Consider the following 17,357-nt stretch of genomic DNA (forward strand, 5'->3'; position numbering starts at 1 on the left):
TCGCCTCAGGGCAGGAGGAGCCCCGGCTGAAACCTCAGTGGGCGGAGCCCAACACGGCGTCCGTTGCGTAAACAGCTCTGACATAGGCAGCTGTTACTACCACCGAGCAAATGCATAAACTGTTTCGATTTTATATATTAAAAAACATGGGTTTACGGCATTGTGAAACTCTGAACTTTATTTATGGAGCGATTGTCTGTCTGTCACACAAAGTGCACAAACCTGAAAAAAAAATTGTTTACGTAAAAAATAATTTAAATAAGCAGGACTGCACAATAAAACGGGATATCCTGCATCGTAAACATTTGCAAGCCCCCTCTCCTCAGAGAAAGCTAAAATACAATAAAAGAATAAAAAAAGAGTGATAAAACAAAAGAAAGCTAATTAAAAAGGCTCTATCTAATGATGGATAAACCTGTGATTTATCAACTGTGACTGATGGGGAATCTCATTTTCAGCAGAAGAGTCTTTCACAGTTTTTTGGGCAGAGCCACCTGTCCCCTGAATTTAAAACAGAGGTTTACGCTCACATCCGACAGCCGATGTAATACAGGCCATTAAGTAACGGGCCACTGATCTCTCCTGGCTTCACCGCGCTCTTCATCGCCCCGGATCCCGTACATTAGCACCGACTCCAGCTGCCTGTTCGACAACCTTCTACTGCCCTCTGCTGGTGGAGTTGGGCACAGTTCCATACACCATCCTCCTGCCACTTGTTTTTACTACCATGATCAAATTTTTAAAAAATATTCCCATTCACAGTTCAATTTAAAAAAAATGTTTTGGGTAATATTACCCGGGGTAATTTAACCCTATGGAGTCTGCTGCCTGGTTGCTCCTGCACGGAACATTACTGGCTGGAGAATTCTGTGATCCTTTTCTCTCTTTCACTCTCTCCCTCTTCCCCCTCTCTCTCTGTCTCCCCCCTCTCTCACTCTCTCTCAGATCCTGATGTCGGAGCCGGGGAAGCTGCTGCAGAAGGTGAAGGTCTGGCTGCAGGAGTACTGGAACATCACAGACCTGATGGCCATCCTCATCTTCTCCGTGGGCATGGTGCTGCGTCTGCAGGACCCGCCCTTCATGAGCTACGGCCGCGTCATCTACTGCGTCAACATCATCTACTGGTACATCCGGCTGCTCGACATCTTCGGCGTCAACAAGTACCTGGGTCCCTACGTCATGATGATCGGCAAGATGGTGAGCGACACTGCAGCCGTCCGGCTGTACCTGACCGGACTGGGTCTGTTTTTATTGTAGTTGAAGCAATCCATTGCGTTTTTGTCTTACAACTTCTATCGTAGATAGTTAACAAGAAATTGTCAGAACCGGTTGGAATTGTTGCCTGCATTTGCTTCCTCGAGCTGATTCCCTGCTCCACTGCCTGTATGTCTCAAAGCAGCATCGTAATTATGAAGCTTGAAGTAGATAAAATGTGAGCGGCGTTTTAAGAATTTTAATGATTGTTTTAAAAGAACTTGGTTATTTCCCTTAAAGATAATTATGCCCACAAGACAACCGTCCAATTATAACATTACATTTCTCCAGTCCCATATTTCCTCTTGTATTAAGGTTAGCTATAGCTGGACAGTTAGAGAGTCAAGCTGAACTCTCCCACTCTCTTTCCTGACCCTGCCCCCCTTTCCATTTCCCCACCCCCTTCGCAGATGATTGACATGATGTACTTCGTTATCATCATGCTGGTGGTGCTGATGAGTTTCGGGGTGGCTCGGCAGGCCATCCTAAACCCCAATGAGGACCCGTCCTGGATGCTGGCTCGCAACATCTTCTTCATGCCCTACTGGATGATCTATGGGGAGGTGTTTGCGGACCAGATCGACCGTAAGGCATCTCCCTGGAGACCAAGTCGCACACTTTAAGTTGGCTCCGCCCCCAAAACCAAACCCTGCCCACTCTGGCCCACGTCAGCCAATAACAACAAACCTGTCACTGTTCCCGGGCTTCTGGCCTGTCGGCTGAATTTTTTTTTTTTGCCTTTTGCAGCTCCTGGCTTTCCTCCAACCCAAGCCCAGGTCTCATATTCTTGTGAACCTCTCTGTCTAACTATGAGATTTGGCTTTTGAGTTTTTTTTTAACTGTTTGATTGAGTCCCTTCCACAGCATTTTAAACGGTGTATTTTTGTTTGGTTGGAAAGAACCAGAAGATGTGCTGTTCGATGAACAGTAACATTGCCCACAATTGGCTGACAGGCTGAATTTTAAACCCTTTGTGCTTTGATTGAAACGGTCCCCTCTAAGGCTTTGTTTTGAGGTAAGGGGGGAGGGTTTTGAGACACCCCTCCAGTGCAGGAGGGAGGGTTCCCATGGCGCTGCGGACTGCGTGAGGCGCGTGTGCGCGCGTGTCTGTGTGTGCGTGAGCGTTCACAGGCGGCCCAAACGGCGGAGAACTGAAATAACGCTTTTCGTTCTTTCGTTTCAGATGTCAATAATAGGAAGCAGCGAAAGCTGAATGAGAAACTCTGGCTGGTCGAAAATTACTTTCGAACTCACGGAACCTGGCGTAACAACGGTCCATCCCGAATCGCGATTACGGCACAAAACATTCCCGCCATCCCAGCTCACTCACTCCCCCCCCCCCCCCACCTCACCCCCCATTGTCATCTCGCTACCCACCACTAGGGGTCAGCAGAGAGTTATGAGCAGCCATCTTGCATGGCGCGTTGTCAGAGCCCACTGGAGTTTCCAGTGCAAAGAGGCATTTATGTCTTCAGTCTACGCCTGCCTCCTGCTGTCAGGCAGAGGTGGAAAATCCAGGTTCGGATAGTAAAAGTCCTCCCCAGTGTTTTGTTCCAATTACCTGGATTTGCTAATTAGCGCAGTTCTTCAGCCGGGAGGTAGAACTAATCAGTGAAATCAGCTGGCTGGAGTTCACGGGTGGAAGAAACACATGGCAGTACTTTTACTTTCTGACCCTAGGACTTTCTACCTCTGCTGTCAGAGGTTTAAAAAGGGCAGGAAATCCCCCTTCAGGCCCAAACTTCAGGGAACTTGTTTTAAGGAAAGGTTTCCACCTCACTTATCCACACCAGGGGTAGTAGCTGAGCTGAAAGAAACACTTGCTCCGGAAACTCCAAGCCTACATCATAGCCATATTCACCTTCTGACCCCCTGTCCCCTTCCCCCCACCTCATCACTGTAACATGTGACAGGAGCGTCACTGTAACGTTACCCCCAACAGACCCCCCCCCCCACCACCACAATGTAGCATGGGGAAAAATGCTTGGCATGGGGCTATGCCCCCTCTCCCCCCCACCCCATCATCGCCCGACCCACCCCTTCACCAACAGCATCCGACCGCAACGGCACCACTTACCATCACACTGACATGTTTTTTTCACCTGGTTCAGTTGTCAGAGTTGGGTTGACCGTAAAAAAAAGTTTTCTCAATCTCAAAAAACTAAGAAGGAAAAATAAATTTAAAATAAATAAAATTTAAATTCCACAATGACAACTCCGGTTTTTTCAGTTCTCTGACTTTGGGCTTCCTGGGTGTCTCTGTACCGCGACAAAAACACAATTAATAAGCGCAAATATGCATAACGTGCTCTTCCAAACCTGCTATCCCTAAACCGAACCACTACTTCTCTGCAAACCACAGCAACTGAACCATCTCAGATGAAAAACACGTATGATGTATTTTCAATACATTTTTTTTTTTTTTGTTACTTATTTCTCTTTGTTTTTTTTACATCGCGTATGCGTTTGCAACACGAACATTGGCAAGGGTTTTCCTTTTGGCACGTGCGGCGTCAATATATTTTAAACATACGGCCGCATGTTTAAATATATTGGGATGCGAGTTGTGACATGATGATTGTTTTTTTTTGTTTGTTTGGTTTTTTTTTTTGAGACTGTGCATTTCAGCGCATACGCTCCTCTCATTGATTTCGGACATGGCATTGAGTGGTGGGGACGCCGCCCGGAATGTTCTGGTAGGGGGGGGTCTCACGCTGTTCCCTGTCCCGTCGCGCAGCTCCCTGTGGCCAGAACGTGACGGCGGAGGACGGCACCGTGGTGGTCCTCCCCCCCTGTAAGACCGGGGCCTGGATCGTACCCGCCATCATGGCCTGCTACCTCCTGGTGGCCAACATCCTGCTGGTCAACCTGCTGATAGCCGTGTTCAAGTAGGACCCGCTCTCTGTACCTCTACATGAATGAATGAATTAATTAATTAATTAATTAATGCATGATTTTTTAAAATTAGTAGTTGAATAATGAATGAATACAAATTAATCCTTTATTTACTCAGAAAATGTGGAGGGACTATATATGAATGAATGAATGACTGAATGAATGAATGAATCCAACTAATTGCAATGCTACTAATTAATTCATCATAATGTTATCTTAAAATGTTAAGAATTTTGAGGGAAACATCAGTTCACCCCCTTTTATGACAATGAATGAATTCATGTGTGCATGCATGATTTACCGTAGCTTGTGCCTGTGACATCGAACAATTTTTGCATGATGAATGAATGGAAATTGTATTCTTGTGCTGTGCGCTACTGATAATACCCAGCCCATATGAGCTCACGGACGGGTTAAAGGATTGTTAACGCTTTGAAAGCAGCAGGAACGATGTACGTCTGTCACGCTCTGCCTAAACTTGGCTTCGAATGTCGAGCCAACACTTGATGTAGGGCTGTCTTCGTAAGATACAGTGATGGATCGAGTGTGGGGTGTGTTCGTTGAGGCTTTAATTTCAGTTCAAATGAACTTTCTCCACTGTGCTTGCAAAGACCATTTTTGAGGATAAGTCAGCCGTTGATAATCCAAAGATGAGGAATGAACACAACATGACCTGCTCTGAAACGCCTGTCTGATAGAACGTCCTTTAAATGAATAAAACATAGCTTTGTGCCTGGGTGGAAATGCTTTGCTTGGCTGGACCAGGGTAAGTGCTTTTGAATCAGCAGTGCTGGGATGGGGATGGCTGAAGACATTCTCTATGGACATTCTTAGTTTTTCATGAAGTTTCAATAAGATTACATTGTTTGGTCGCAATTATATGCATAATTACATAACGGATGCGGTTTTTCTTGCATAATATATACGGTATGTCTATGTACAGAAACTCATGTGCACACATACATCTCACTCTCACACAGACGCATACATACACACACACACGCACACAAAACAAACTCCACTTGATTAAGATGAAGTGAAGGTGATTAACTACCTGCAATTTGTCACATGAATATTGTAATTTCTGTTCCACTCTACATCTATGTCCTTAAGTCTTATTTTTCTTCCCGTCCTTCATGAAAATGTAACAGATTACAGCAATTACACACAAGATGATTACAAGCATAGGCCAATATTTATCTTCTCGTGTTAACACGTCTTTTTGATGAATATGGTCTCATGATTCATAAGGACTCATGAATTCAAAGCTGGCTTTGTTCATGTTCATCCAGAAGCCAAAGCACAGAAGAAGAAAATCTAAAACAAAATTACAATAAAATCGAAGTGACAATTATGATGAAGAGTAATAGAACAAAGTCATATCAAATAAAAATCAAGAAACATAGCAAAATGTTAAAATAACTCAAAGAATATTTTAGAATAACACTGGGGTTTCCGTAGTTCTCACTCTGGTAGGCTTGCCTCAAAGCTGTATCCCCAAAAATATATACTTTTTTAAAATTAAGCTAACTTCTGCAAATTCCACTGATCGTACCTGCTTTCAGTGCAGTTATCATCGCGTGTGCATTGTAAACACGTTCCTGTGTGCGTGTCTGAGTGATGCACAGTACTGTAACGGTACCTCACCTGTCTCACAGTAGAATAAAAGGTGTGGCTTTATTCTGGTGAGGTTTCGGCTGAGGAAAGGCAACTGCCGGCTTTCAAGCCATTGGTCCCTGCTGGGCTCCGGCCCCGCCCACTTGGAGATAGACAATAGGCTGATTTACATGTGCGTGTAAACGATGTGCCATTAAAGGAGGAGCCTGTGTCTGGCAGGCAGAAGCATTCCCTATTCGCTCCCCCTAATGCCCCCCCCCCCACAAACACACACATGAAAAGACCTTAATGCTGCCACTTCCCCCCGAAAAGGATCGTATTACAATGCTAAGCTTGCTGTAGCTGTCTGTAAAAGGTGGTGGTGTGTGGATGTGTGCGTCCAAACACATTTTGGGAGATCAAAGTGCTGCTGTGGACGGGAACAGCCTTACACCCCCACATCAGTGCTATTTTAGGGGGAAAGGGGAGGGGGGAGGTGTTAGATACAGCCCATTAATAATAATACAACTGTGGAATAGCTGTCGATACTGACAGCCTAACAGGATGGAGGGACCAGGGAAATGAGCGTGGGGGTGGACTGGTGTCGGGGTGACTGGGTTGGGGGGGGCTGGTGTCACGGTGACCGTGGGATGGGGGCTGGTTTTGGGTTGACCGTGTGCATTCCATTCTCCCTTAATCCTGGACTCTGCTGAATCTGCTTATTGCTCATGTCAGCTGGAGGAAGGAACTGTGAGGAACATTCTAGATATTGGTTAAGGATTAGGCCAACACAAACACAGAAAATAAAAATGATGAAATCCCTCTTTAGCTTGTTTTGGCTGAAAAGCTGGCATAAAACTCTGGTGCAGTATATGCTGTTTGGGCTGTTGTTGCACGTTGTCTCTGTCTGTTTCTTACACCATCTATTTCCCTCACTCTCACTCCCTTTCTCTTTCCCTCTATCTCTCTCACTCTTTCTATCTCACTCTCTCTCTCTGCCTCTCTATTTCATTACTGCAGTAACACCTTCTTCGAGGTCAAGTCCATCTCTAACCAGGTGTGGAAGTTCCAGAGGTACCAGCTGATCATGACCTTCCACGAGCGCCCGGTCCTTCCTCCGCCCCTCATCATCTTCAGTCACATGACCATGGTCCTGAAGCACCTGTGTTGCCGCTGGCGCAAGCACGACGACGACGAGCACGACTACGGCCTCAGTGAGTGACCGCGACCGGACCGTGATTGGACAGCAACTGGACCGCAGCAAATTAAAGCCAATCAGAGGCCTAGGAAACACAAACATAAAATACCATTCGTCATGTGCAGACAGAAACGTCTGAGCCCAGGCATCAATTTAGTGTCATGCCATGTTCTTCCCACTGCCTCTATGAAGTCCTTTTAATCTTTTCTGTTTCAAGCCCCGAAATCCTGTCATAGAGGATAAATAGTTGGAGAAAATATAGCATTGGAGTGGGAAAACAGGACTTATATTTAGCTTTAGCTTTTCTGTTTAAGTATTAATTTATCAGATGCTCTTTTCCTGTGAGACTTAAAACAGGGAGTAATGTTAGAGTAACGTTAGATCAAAGAAGCACACGGGCACAGACGCAAAAAATAACTAACGCGATCGTAACATAAGCATCATTGTACATAAACTGGGCTGCAGCAGACATACTGTCGCACGTAAGTGCCGTATTGAAAAGCAAATGCTCTCCTTGGTAATAAAAAAAAAAAACATCTGTGGCGCGACGTTACAGAGCTGTTCATCACCGAGGACGAGCTGAAGAAGGTGCACGACTTCGAGGAGCAGTGCATCGAGGAGTACTTCCGGGAGAAGGACGACCGCTTCAACTCCTCCAACGACGAGAGGATCCGGGTCACCTCGGAGAGGTGAGCCCCGTTTCGGAGTTAGAGCGACAGACAGGGAGGCAGTGTTATCCGAGGATAATAAAATTAGGACAGGACAATCTGCCATCATCATTTTTTGCTCAGAAACCAGAGAGGAGCTCTCCACCAATCACAGAGTACTTTGGGAGCAACAAACAGAACAAAGACTATGGTAATTGGTGGATACCTTCTGGCTATAGATCTTGGAAGTATCTTGGTGGAGCTCCTCTGGTTTAATAGCAAAAATGTGATTAGGCCGATGCCCCATCCTTATTTTATTAACTCTCTATTCTGTTTTTATTATTGAATTTTTATTATTTTATGATGTTGTTTCTGTTGGAGAGCTGCGGGATGTGCATTATTTCCTGGTTACTGAACATTTCTGTTTGCTTTTTTATGGTGAAAACAAAAACCAACCACCCTGTCCGTTCTCTGCTGTAACGCCTTCCACACTCAGAGTAGTGGAGTGAATCTGTGAGACTGTTTTATTCCTTTATGGACTTTCACTTTATCTCTCTCCCACACTCTCCTGTCCTTCTTCTCCATCCCTCTCCTTCTCTCTCTCTCTCTCTCTCTCTCCCTGTCTCTCTTTCTGTGTCTGTCCCTCTCTTTCTCTCTCTCCCTCTCTCTCACTGTCTCTCACTCCCTCTCCCTCTCCCTCTCTCTCTGTCTCTTTCTTGCTCTCTCTCCCTCTCTCTCTCTCCCCCTCTCTCCCTGTCTCTCTCTCCCTCTCTCCCCCCCTCAGGGTGGAGAACATGGCGATGCGTCTGGAGGAAGTGAACGAGCGGGAGCACTTCATGAAGGCGTCCCTGCAGACGGTGGACATCCGCCTGGCGCAGATGGAGGAGCTGATCGGGCGGGTCGCCGTGGCGCTGGAGCGGGTGACGGGCGTGGACCGGGGCGAGGTGCAGAAGGCGCGCTCGCGCACCTCCTCCGACTGCACCGACGCCGCCTACATCCTGCGGCAGAGCAGCTTCAACAGCCAGGAGGGCAACTCCGCCTACCGCATCCAGGAGGCGCTAGAGCAGACGGGAGAGGGCTCCATCTCCCCCACCTCGCCCACCATCCTCGCCCCCCGGCCCCGCAGCCACTCCTTCTACGTGGCCGGGTCCCGGGACAGGGGCGGCGGGGGCGGGGCCGGGTGCGGGGGCGGGGCCGGGTGCGGGGGCGGGGCCGGGGGCGGGGCTGGGTGCTCGGAGAGGGTCGAGGGCTTCTTCAAGGAGCGCTCGCTCAGCCTCCACCGGGCCAACAGCTCGCAGTCAGTGTCCTCGGCCGCGCCCAGGGACGCCAGGCCCCTCCCCCTCAACACGCTGTCCGTCTCGCAGCAGCACCGCCCCTCCTCCTGCATCGACATCTACGTGTCGGCGTCCGAGGAGGGCCAGCAGCCCCTGGAGGGGTGCGAGGCCGACCCCCTGCACATGCCCGCCTTCCCCCGCGACGCCTCCCTCCACTCCGAGATCATGGAGGCGGTCCTGACCCGGGGGGCGTACGGCGGCGCGGGGGCGGGGCTGGGGGCGGGGCCCTCGGACGCGGCAGCCGTCTTCGAGGACAGCGCCCTGGCCGTGGCGGACATGGCGCTCTGCCCCTCCGCCCTGCTGCCCGACAGCCTGACCCCCTGGGACCTGGAGCCGCCCCAGACCCTGGAGCGTTCCAAGAGCAGCCGCTTCCTGTCGGCGGCGGGGCCGCTGTTCCTGGACGACGCGCCGCTGGTCAAGTCGCACAGCCTGATGTTCACGCCCCGCGGCGGGGGCGGGGCCGGCGGCGGCTACTACGGCGGCATGGGCGTCCAGGTGAAGGCGGCCGAGTACACCAGCATCACCGACTGCATCGACACGCGCTGCGTCTCCACCCCCAACGCCCCGCCCGAGCGCTCCGACTCCCCCGGCGTGTCCTTCTTCGAGAAGGCGCAGGACCTGGGCGCCTGCCACCCGGAGAGGGAGGCGGAGCTCAGCCACGCCGACTCCGACCCCGAGGACCCCGAGGCCCTGCCCGAGTCGCGGAGGGGCGGGGCCTACCTGGGCGGGGCCTTCTGCACGCCGCTGGCCAGGCTGGAGCGGGCCAACAGCTGCTCGTCGGAGGACTCCCACGCCAGCAACGCCCGCAAGAGCTTCTCGGTGGGCGAGCGGATGGACGGGCGGCAGAGGAACTCGCGCAACCCCTTCCAGAGGAGCAAGTCCAGCGCCAAGCCCGAGCCCAAGATGGACAGCCTGTCCATGAGGAGACTGTCCAAGCCCTCCGCCTTCCGCAGCTTCGACAGCCGCCACAACTTCACGTGATGGGCCCGCCCCCCCCCCTCCCTGGACCCCGCCCCCCAGACCACACCCCCTGCTCTCACGGGACGCTCGTCCAAAGGCTAGTGAAGTCGGACGACCCCTGTCCAAATCCGGGGTGGTGCGAGAGGGATATCGCTCTGCTGCCCTACCCGTCCTTCCCCCCCTTACCCCCACATCCCCACCCACCCACCCCTGGATCTCTCAATTTGTTCCACTCTGTCCTGTTTCTTTTTCTTTTCTTTTTTTTTTTTCCTTTTTTAGCACACAAACAAAGCCATTTCTGTCTCCCGTCTGTCATCGTTAGGGGAAATTGTTTCGTGTCCTTTTCTTTCATTCACGAGTAAAAGAGAAGAGAAAGAGAGCAAAAAATGTAAACGACAAAAAAAGAGAAAAAAAGGGCATTGTATTACAGAGTTGTGTGAGAGGAAGGTGTCATCGCCAAACAATGAAAAAGAAATAGATGATTCACGGAGGACGAAAGAAGAGAGAATATCGTAAGACAATCAATACGGTTTGTGTTTGAGGAATGTTCCTTCGTCTGCATGCCATTAGCTCGATCTAGAGAATGTAATGTGTTAATCACAGAGCACGCGCTGCTCTTTTAATTGCCTTCTTATTGGTTGTTTCACCAGTTCTCTCACACTCGGTATTAAAGCAGCTGACATGCTCGCAGTATTAGGCTTGTTTTGGCTTGGATCGCCTTCGGGTCTTGTCCTGTAGTTTTGAATGTGAAGCAGACAAAATAATTAATAAGAATCCTTCTCATGAATCAGACAAAAAAAATTGTCTTTCTTCAAGAGACACAAATCTATACTCATTGCTTGACTGATTGGTTTATGAATAACTTTATCTTGAAATCATGTCCTAAATCTTTTTTTTTTTCCCCATGTGGATAACTTGACCTTTGACCCTAGCAACTGAACCATTTGGACACTGCTGTTTTTGTTTTTTTTTTTGAAGTTGCAAAGAGTCACTTAAAAACAGAGCAAACATAAAAAATTCCAATGAGTGCCCAGGTCAAGGCAGCTGATACTGAGAGAGTCTTCCCTTCTCAGAATCCATTTAGGGGTGGAAGGGAGGGTTTCAGCTACAGAAATGGTCACCAAAACGCTGAAAGGCTGAATATTGACGAGCAGTTTTGGGGGAAAAAACACTTCAGGAAGTGGGGGAAGTAAAGGAGTTAGCAACATTTAGCTCAAGTGCTCATGCCAAACACGGGAGTTGGTTTACCCTGTGCGTTTATAAAAACCTCTCTATATCATCTCATTATCCTGCCCCAACTGACCAGTTTATAAAATATGTAATTCATTTTTTTGTGACTTCTCTTACCATCTCATTTTATAGCCATTTATCTATGAAGAGTAGAATTTAATACCAGTAATTCTGACTATAATAGTATTGTTCTATGGGGAATCATCAGCATAAGGTGCGCTCTCTTCAACAAAACCATATATTTAATTCTGAAGTAGCCAGATTTGTTGTGAAGGTGGACATTTAAAGGGGAATTTTTTAAAACAACCTAACTTGAGTTGAGATTTTACCTCTTTTTTCCCACATGGATGGAATACTGCAGTGGCAATGCACCCACATAGAGAGCCCTCAAACTGGCAGCCAACCAGAGCTTTCAGAAAATGGAGCACATTCAAAATAAGGAATCACCTTTAGTTTGTCATGTAGCACTGCATCATGTGCTAGTCCCTCTCATCACTTGTTTCCAGGTAAAGAGGTCACCTGTACAGAGTCAGACTTGCTTTGGGGGGGGGGGGGGGGGGTCAAGTCTCTTCCTGGAGTTTCACTTTTCACTACTTACTGATGTGACCTGACACAAGCTTTGTTTTTTTGGAAATGAAACTCTTTATTTCTACACATTTATATTTCAGTGTAAAAAGGAGGCTGGAGGTTCTGAAGTTCTGCTGCAGTTCTGTGCGCGCTTCAAAAAAAACCGTCGGCATCAAACCGCGGTTGCCATAGCAACACTACTCTCTTAATATAGACTCTGAGAGCACGGTCTGTACTGAAATAATAGCGCTGTTCCGGAACGTTCAGAACCAGCGCCGACTGCTTTTTCACGCCAGACTTCTCGTCACTGTGAAACGCATGACCACCAGGGGGTGCTGTGACCTCGATCAGGCGTGCCCGCTTTCGGTGAGCTGTCTGTCCACAAGGCTTTTCTTTCACCGTTAATAAAGCGCCGCTTGGGGTCATGTGACATAACGTTCTTCCTGAAGTCATACTTTTTGGGAAAGCATCTCATATTTAGGAGTAATGCACAGGACTCATAATAAACTAAATAACAGGCTGTAAACATACAGTTACTCATTTTAAGATTAAACATGCATTTGATAGAATACATTTTTATTGCAACTGATTTGAGGGGAAGTGAGTTTTATTGTGGTGTGCTGAACATTGTATTAGGAACATTTGATCTTGGGCTAGGAGTCTGGGGGCTGGGTCACATCTGGCCACTCTGGTTCTTTATTCCTCCCTGGACATCAGTGATAGAGGGAGAGAAGATTAATTCAAAACACAGAATAAAACTTAAAGTGGGGATTGAGCTGCAGAGGGGGGAGGGACTGCCGGAAACATGTGACAGGAAGGGGTAGAGGCGTCGGTTTACCAAGTTAAGTAACCAAGTTATAGTGTGAGGTGTTGTCTGAAAACTTCTCTCCTGGATCTTTGTTTTTAAAACTACAGTAGTTTAAGGGTAGTCACCCACCCAATCACTGTAACCCAGGATAAAACATAAATAGGTATTGAGGGTTTAGTACAGTATGTCAGACTGTAACATATCGTATCATATTTCTCTTATTTAAATGATTGGCTTGATGCAATGCTGTTTTTCTTCTCTCACACAAGCTACAGGAAGTGCATACTGACTCTGTTACCTGTGAAAAGGAAGGATTTTTTTTTTTTTTTAATCACAGAGAGTGGGTTTATTTCAAGTTGCTCACAGTTGTGCAAATGATTCCATCAGAGGCTGTGCATATTGTGTAAAAAAAAATCTATAAAAAATTATAATACTTGCTATGCAAGTTTTAGGGAGAGGGGGGAAACGTTGAATATGAGGAATCATGCACTTTAAAACAAGGAATGCTTTAAATATGCACATTTCATGTCAAGGGTTAGTTGATTGTGTCACAGACTCATTTTCAGGGAGTTTGTGGGTGTGGCCTCCAGGGGGCGTGTTAATGCGATCGTGAGATTTGTGTCACTGGAGGGGGAACCTGAGACCAGGTTGAGTTTCGGTCGGCAAGGCGTTGCCTCTTTCTTCAGACCTCTTGGGGTTCGCGGAAAAGAGTTTAGCATGGCGTCAAATTTCAGTTCCAAAGACCACCTCTGTGAAATGCGTTTTCCAGTGTTAGCCTACTGGCCGTTGGAAAGGTGTGCAACTCGGTCAGCCAGGTTTGCGTTGTAACCACGACACCAGCAGGACCGCACAGGTGCGGTCGAATGTTTGGAACACGCCATCCTCTGGGCTGCGATTGGATCTCTCTCGCGTATTAATGGTTTTTGGTCATCCCGACACCTACCTGCAGTCACACGGTAGTTATAGCGAGTCAAGGGGAGTTCAAAGGCCAAAAAAAACCCACATCTTTATCTCATTAGCATCAGCCAGTGACACGGGAGTTTAAGGAAGCAGGGGTCAGCTTTTAACCAATCACAGAGCAACCAGCAACCAGCAGTACAGTCTTGAATTCTCTGCTCTAGAGATGGATCAACATTTTGATTATGTTGTAGGCCTGGCAAAGACACCAAAAGCTTGTACTGAGAGCTTATTATTTATTTACATCACATTAATTTTAGATGAGCATCTAGTGGACATTGCTTGATTTAACCAAGATGAAAATATTAATTTGAGAAAAAAAAATTGTTGGATGGAACCCTGTGCTTTATAGATAGTATCGGGGATCATTTATTATAATGTGGGAAGCCTCTATTTTGAGGCCTTGCTTATTTTTGAATTTATTTTTTAAATATATTGATTAAAAATTTCTTCTTAAATTTGTTTTCATAAATGGATTATTTCCAACATATAAATGCTATGATTGATTAGATATATGTAAGACCAATAGCTTTTCTGGGTTGTAAATCATTACCTTAATCAGCTGTTTTTACTTTTTTGAAGAGTGATTCATATTTTAATTTTGTAATATATGCCATTTTATTTATTTAGGAGCATTTTAGAAATTATTTATGATGAGAGGTTTTAAAGGTAAATAAAATGTGGCAATTATAAACATTTAAAACACATATCTATGTATTATATATTTTATTGCAGAAATATATTGTATATTTGAATCACACAAACAGTATTTATTATATTTCCTAAATTGAGTAGTAAATTATAACGTATATAAATTATATGCTAATTATTGTTGAGTTGCTTTATGCACTTCTAGAATAACATTCACTCTGCAATACATAGCTGTTCTGCATGCATTATCCACAAAGATGGAGCTGTTCAATCAAAGCGCAAAGCTGGCATGCCTTAATTTTCAAGATTGAAGGTAGTGTCAAAATTAAGTGTTGAAAGTGAAGACCAGAGTTTTGCGGGGAACTTTGATTTCTGTCTTCTGTCCTGTCATTCAGCATTTTCTTCTGAGATAGTCTTTAAAAAGTCGCCTGTTTTCATTCATCAACATGCAACCTCGTAGCATTTTGACAGTTAATGACAGTATGGAGCATTCCCAAATGTGGACATCTCTAAGCAGTAATTATCCCAGTTGATTTGTCATCCCACACTGCAATTCGATTGGTTGGCCAACTGCACTTTGATTGATTAGCCCCCGATTCACTGAACTGAACCAGTCAGGATGACGAGCGGCAGTTCTGTACATTTTATGGTTGCACAAAAGAGGGCTGCTTCCAAAAAAAAAAAAAAAAACATTAAAGGGAAACATGTCTCGTGTAAATATGACTGTGTGCTATCCATCTCCTATTTTATCATCCGGTTATAACTGGTTACCCTTCCACATTCACCCCTCCGTACTGGTGCACACGTTCTAGCTATGCCTTCCTCCCACGGTCGGTGCTGGAATGTTTCGTTTGAATTGTTGATGTGCAATAGGCCTTCTGGGGACCGCCACAGAGTGGTTTTAATGCATTTTTACCTGCTGCCCCTTCCTGTCAACTTGCCAGGTCTAATCTAATGTTGTTCCTGTGTTTTAGAGGCCTGTACTTAGAGGTGTTTTAATAGTGAGGAAAGAAAATAAATAAATAAAAGAAGGATATAATTTGCTTATGGTGAATACCACTAGTGTAGCCTGTGTGTAATCCCCATGAAAATTAAATAAGTAAAATATATATATATACATTTTTTGCAGACAAAAATATTACATGTAAGTAGGAGATCAGGGCAATGGCGGTCAGAGGTCAAGATAACCTAACAGCTGGGGAACCAGCCACAGGAATTCTTTATCATTTATTCAGGTGTGTTTTAGCTCCCGGTAGCTCCAGGTGCAGGTGGTAACTGGTTAAGCCCAGCTCAGCTCAAAACCACCACAGATGTGATTTAAATGGCTATTAATTCAAATTAAACAGCAAGCTACACGTTTGCTGAGGGCATCCATCTTTACACTCTGAATTCGGGATTTGATGTTTTTGAATCTTGGAGACGAGGCTACAGCAGAGCCATCAGTAGATGTTATTTAACTTCATAATTCACACTGACCGTGACTTTCTTCTGAAGTCGTGTTGTTGGCCAGTGACCTTTGTTTTTTTTTTTTTTACAATTAATCCACAGATAAAAATCCATGTATTTTCTTTCGCCTGGCAGATGTTAGTTTGGCTCTTTCTGTCGCTGGCTCGGTTAGAAAGGAGTATGACACCGTTTTTGCAAGAGGTCTTCCTCATCTGTAACCTGTACATAAACAAAGGCCGTTTCTATCATAGAAGATTTTAAAAGTTTGTGTGTGTGTGCGTGCGTGCGTGTGTGTGTTTGTGTGTGAGAAGGAACAGCAGGTGAGCAGACTTTTTTTCAGGTCACATTTGGTTCAGCTGTCATCTTCAGATCCCTAGTACTGACCAATCACCTGTAGAACTGTGTGCCAATACACTTGATGATACTTACTGTACAGTATTTTATAAATATTTTCCTATACTGTAGTATAAAGGTTTGTGAATTATTATACCACTATTGTCTCTTTTGTCAGTGAGCACTTGTATGCTACCAAGGAGTTGAAGCACACATTTTTTGCAATAATAATAGTGTAGTTAACCTTAAAACAAATTATCTTCCAGAGGTCCCGGAAGTTTTTAATGTCTATTAATGCATGCAGTTCTTCCATCTGAGTTGTAATGCATTCTGTACAATAATGCAAGGAGAGAGAGAGTGAGAGTGAGAGAGAGAGAGAACGAGAGGATGAGATCGATAGAAAGATGGGAGGACAAAATGGTTAATTCCAAAATGATCATGGTAGTATTTGGAGACAAATGCAAATATGTATTCCTTAATGTGAATAGGCTATTGTTTTGGCATGCATTTTTAAATAAATACATAAGTACATGAATAAGTGCACAGTGTTTCCATCTCTTCATCTTCCACGTTGCCCAAACAGCTGCGTTTTCCTGCAAATGCCTGGCAGAAGGCACTGAAGACGTTTCATACTGCAGACCATGAATGCAAAGGACTTGATTTAAAATCAAATGCACTAAAAATAGGGGGTCTTAGTGTGTGGTTAGGTGAGATTCACACTGCATGTGACACGACTGTAAAAAAGAACACGATGATGATACATTATTATTGTTGTTGTTGTTAATGTATGAGTCGATTTGACGTCAGTCTTTCCTATAAATTACATGTTCTATTCAATTACATTTTTTCACTGAGGTACATTTGAACGTCCGAACATTATTTTACCAGTAGAGGGTGCACTCTTCCTATCAGATCTTCTACGTGACGTGATCCTGGCCATTGCATGAAAAATGTGCTTTCGCAGAATCACTTCTTTTACATTGTTTTTAGCTGAGGATGGTTGAAATGAAATCGTGGGCCCACTGCAACAAAACTATGAAAGATCTCTGAAATTTAGTCTACTGGTGCCATGGAAACGTCTGATGAACAATCTTTCCTAGTCTAGAAATCGAACGCTAGTATTGATGGTGAAAACGGGTGCTCTTGTGCTTTTCATAGTATTTATTTTTTACACGTCAGAACGGACAACAGAAAGTAGACAGACACCGTAAAAAAATTAAATAAATAAAATATAGGTTCGCGGGATTGACTAATTCAATTCTGCCAACTTACGTTATTATACCAGCTGTATAACACGGTTACATTTTTTTACAGTCAATGTATTATTTTTAACGTGTATTCTTATTTTATTGTATATTCTTTATGTAGTATCTCATTTTTTCTTTTAAACAAAGGAGAAGATAATTAGCTCACCGATGCATTACGTAGAACTCTTTTGTGCATTACTATTTACTGAATAAGAATCGTTCACAACTCTGCTA

At 45.4% G+C, this 17,357-nt stretch overlaps 1 protein-coding gene across 14 annotated transcripts in view; it reads left to right on the forward strand.

Moving 5' to 3' along the window:
• The window catches only part of trpm3 (transient receptor potential cation channel, subfamily M, member 3), a 191,831-nt gene extending 175,414 nt beyond the window's left edge, over positions 1–16,417 (forward strand). For 10 of the 14 annotated variants that reach the window (XM_035378693.1, XM_035378699.1, XM_035378694.1 and 7 more), the window contains 7 exons: positions 946–1,197; positions 1,665–1,839; positions 2,438–2,527; positions 3,992–4,142; positions 6,766–6,959; positions 7,500–7,632; positions 8,375–16,417. In XM_035378693.1, the coding sequence (XP_035234584.1) occupies positions 946–1,197; positions 1,665–1,839; positions 2,438–2,527; positions 3,992–4,142; positions 6,766–6,959; positions 7,500–7,632; positions 8,375–9,905 (2,526 nt within the window). In that variant the 3' untranslated portion in view covers positions 9,906–16,417. The remainder of the gene's footprint in view (positions 1–945; positions 1,198–1,664; positions 1,840–2,437; positions 2,528–3,991; positions 4,143–6,765; positions 6,960–7,499; positions 7,633–8,374) is intronic. The other 4 variants (XM_035378702.1, XM_035378704.1, XM_035378705.1 and 1 more) reach the window with 1 other exon arrangement.
• The last annotated feature ends 940 nt before the right edge of the window (positions 16,418–17,357 follow it).

This window comes from Anguilla anguilla, chromosome 10, assembly GCF_013347855.1.
Source record: "Anguilla anguilla isolate fAngAng1 chromosome 10, fAngAng1.pri, whole genome shotgun sequence".
NCBI classification, from domain to species: Eukaryota; Metazoa; Chordata; class Actinopteri; order Anguilliformes; family Anguillidae; genus Anguilla; species Anguilla anguilla.